The sequence below is a fragment of the Cornus florida genome, unplaced genomic scaffold (genome assembly GCF_030987335.1).
Source record: "Cornus florida cultivar Cherokee Brave unplaced genomic scaffold, ASM3098733v1 CherokeeBrave_3.0.0_Hap2_Chr04, whole genome shotgun sequence".
Taxonomy (NCBI): domain Eukaryota; kingdom Viridiplantae; phylum Streptophyta; class Magnoliopsida; order Cornales; family Cornaceae; genus Cornus; species Cornus florida.
In genome coordinates, this window is record NW_026775574.1 from 75,070,758 (window position 1) to 75,073,812 (window position 3,055).

Here is a 3,055-nt window from a genome sequence, read left to right on the forward strand (position 1 = left end):
CTCTTATGATGAGTGTAAATCCCTTATTATTTTTGTACCCAGTCAGCTTCAGCCTTGCTTCTGCAATTATAAAAATAGCTCTCCCACATTTTCAATACTAGTGCAATATCACATAGGCATATAACTTTGCTGTACTTGTGCATTTTTAGGCTAGTAATTTTGTTTTGTGGAAAACCTATAAAATAACAGGGAAATGTTGACATTGTGAGTTTGAGTCGAATGCACACACTATGCAACATGTTTATTTCAAGGATGCAAAACTCATTGTATAACATATTATATTAAGTTGAAACATGACAACATTATTAAATTGAAAATGAAGTATTTTTTTATTTTTTATTTTTATCGTTATTGTTGTGTGGTGTTGCATTCTTGATTTAATTATTTAGGAAAATGCTAGAGCTAAAGTGTGTGGGTTCTCTTAACAACCTGTTCTCAGGGGCGGAGCTAGGATTCAATGTAAGGGGGGGGGGGGTGTAGTATTAACAACTTTACTAATATAATATAATAATATTTTAAGTCAAAAGTACTTCATGATCGATTAGATGCATACAAAAATATATTTAGCCAATTTGTTTATAAAACAATAATTGGCCTATATCTAGTCAAATATGACATAGATAAATGCAAAAAGAAACCTGAAAGACCAAACAACTACTACAAAAGCTGAGCTTGACGATCTTTTAGAGAAGAAAAATCATCTATAATTGAATCTATACTAAAAGTCTGAGCAATTTCTTTTTCAATACTGACACTCAAGTAATCTGCAAGAAAGTCATCCTCCATCTTGTTGCGCAGTTATGTTTTGATAAGTTTAATAGTTGAAAATGCCCTTTCTGTAGTTGCCGTGGAAACGGGAAGAGTCAAGACAAGACGAATCAACCTATCAATCAAAAAGTAGATTTTTGACTTCTTTGTTTTCGGTAATCCTCTACATAGTTTAGAAATCATTGGCATATTTTTCAAATATGAATGAACAGGCATTACAACCTCATAATGTTGCAATTGGAATGCTAACATAATACTCTCTTGGTTTGTGAAATCTTGAGGATAAAATTCATCTACAAGCGTGCAAATGTCTTCAACATTAAAGAACTTGTAACCATCTCTAGGATCCAAAGTTGAGCTGAGAGTAATAAGTTTCATTTGCCTTTTCACTAAATCTGTTATTCAACTTCTGCAATTGTAAATCAATTGTGCCATAAAATATATCAATCCGATAGTGGTGCTTAAGTGTAATATTCTCTTGTGGGTGACGTGACTGACCCTTAATTTTTTTGGTATAGGGAACACTCAAATCAGGTACATCAATGTTGTGGCACTCACAAAATGATTTAACAATATCAAGTAAGTTGTTCCAACCATTTTCTCTCAATTTTAGAATGATTTGTTTTGTACTTGAAACCAATTGCATAGCATTTACGATGTCTTGATCTTTTTGTTGCAAAGCTTGACAAAGGATATTAGTTATTCCCATAATATCTTTTATCAAATGCAAAATAAACACAAACTGAAATAATCTAAGAGTATTAAAAGCAATATCAGCATCTCCCCGAATCTTGTAATTACATCCATCTTCAATGAGGTTGTTAAGAACTGAATGTGTTAGACCAAATAACCTTATCAAACTACAAACAGAATCAAAATGGGAGTTCCAATGAGTATCTCCAGGTCATTGCAAGTTACCAATCTGATTAGCTCCTCGGCCAGTTTCAAGTTCATCAAGATCTATCAAATGGGCAATTTCCATAACTTGAGCAGAATGTAATTCATCAGTTCGTTTGCAAGAAGCTCCGATGTTATTGATAATGAAGTTCAAGTTTGAAAAGAATTGATGGACAACGATTACTTCCCTAGATGCGGCAACTAATGGTAGTTATAGTCAATGAGCTAAGCAATGCACATAATATGCATAAAGACAATCATTAAGAAATAATGCTTGCAAACCATTCCATTCACCACGCATATTGTTAGCACCATTATAACATTGACCTCGGAGATTGTGAACATCAAGATTATAATGAGAAAAAACTGCACAAAGATCCTTTTTTAAATTCAATGAAGTTGTATCTTTGACATGCACAAGATCAAATAAATATTCTTGTAAAAAACCATCTTTATCAACGTATCTTAAAACAAGAGCCATTTGCTCTCTTTTAGATTCATCACGAGCTTCATCAACAAGAATACAAAACTTGACATCGCCGATATCTTCCCGAATCTTACTTCTCACTTTTCTAGAAAGAATATACACAATCTCCTTTTGAATTTGTGGCGAGGTATACTTGGCATTTATTGGAGCATTTTCAAAAACAATTCTAGCAACATCATCATTATATGACGCAAAAGCCTTTACCATTTCAATGAAATTGCCTCGATTACTTGATTAAAGGGATTCGTCATGCCCTCTAAAAGCACAAGCTTGATAAGTAAGCCATCGGACCGCATCAATTGTGACCTTCAATCTCAATCGATTATTTAAAACTTGTTCGGAAGTTTGTCTAACAATCACTTTATCAATATGACAAGGTTGATTTCTTAAGTCTTTACATTCTCTCTCAACAATGCTATGAGCAGAACATAGACTTCCTCCCACATGATTTAAAAAAGCACACCTATTGCCATCATTAACTTTCTTCTAACTTTGAAATCCTTGACTAGTAAATGCATTGGTTCCGGGACGCCCCATTGGTTTCGCTCCAAAAAGAAAGCAAGGTAAGCAATATGCAGCATCCTTTGAAGGAGAATACTCTAAGTAGGTAGGAAATAATTTAAACCAAGATGATTGAAATCAATGACGATGTTTTTCCGATCCAGAAAGCGGATATACTGAAAACACAATTTGGTATGGTTTCGCTTTGATATAAGCTCGTCGAACTTCATCACGTTCGTCAACAGGATAATCCCATTTTTGATGACGTAATCGCGGATCACGTTCTAAAAAGGTAGGATAAACTTTTGTATGTTCAACTCTTAGAGATTTTGGAGAACGCTGGTTATCATGAACCAAAACATCAACATTAGAGGCGGAAGCCGCAGAAGGCACATCATTTTT

General features: G+C 34.0%; 1 protein-coding gene across 1 annotated transcript; it reads right to left on the bottom strand.

Moving 5' to 3' along the window:
• Positions 1-1,108: 1,108 nt before the first annotated feature.
• On the bottom strand, positions 1,109-2,359 carry LOC132305134 (uncharacterized). The gene is made up of 3 exons (XM_059802815.1): positions 1,948-2,359; positions 1,687-1,866; positions 1,109-1,596 (listed from the first exon to the last, which is right to left on the bottom strand). The coding sequence occupies exons 1-3, from the start codon at positions 2,357-2,359 to the stop codon at positions 1,109-1,111; spliced, it is 1,080 nt and encodes a 359-aa protein (XP_059658798.1).
• Positions 2,360-3,055: the final 696 nt, after the last annotated feature.

Bases quoted from the DNA above. Each gene is read 5' to 3' on its own strand.
- LOC132305134 (XM_059802815.1), bottom strand. From the start codon at position 2,359: ATGGTAAAGGCTTTTGCGTCATATAATGATGATGTTGCTAGAATTGTT. The intron at 1,867-1,947 runs GTTTGCAAGCAT...AACTACCATTAG, and splicing joins TATGCGTGGTGAATGGAATG to TTGCCGCATCTAGGGAAGTA. The intron at 1,597-1,686 runs GTAACTTGCAAT...TAACACATTCAG, and splicing joins CCGAGGAGCTAATCAGATTG to TTCTTAACAACCTCATTGAA.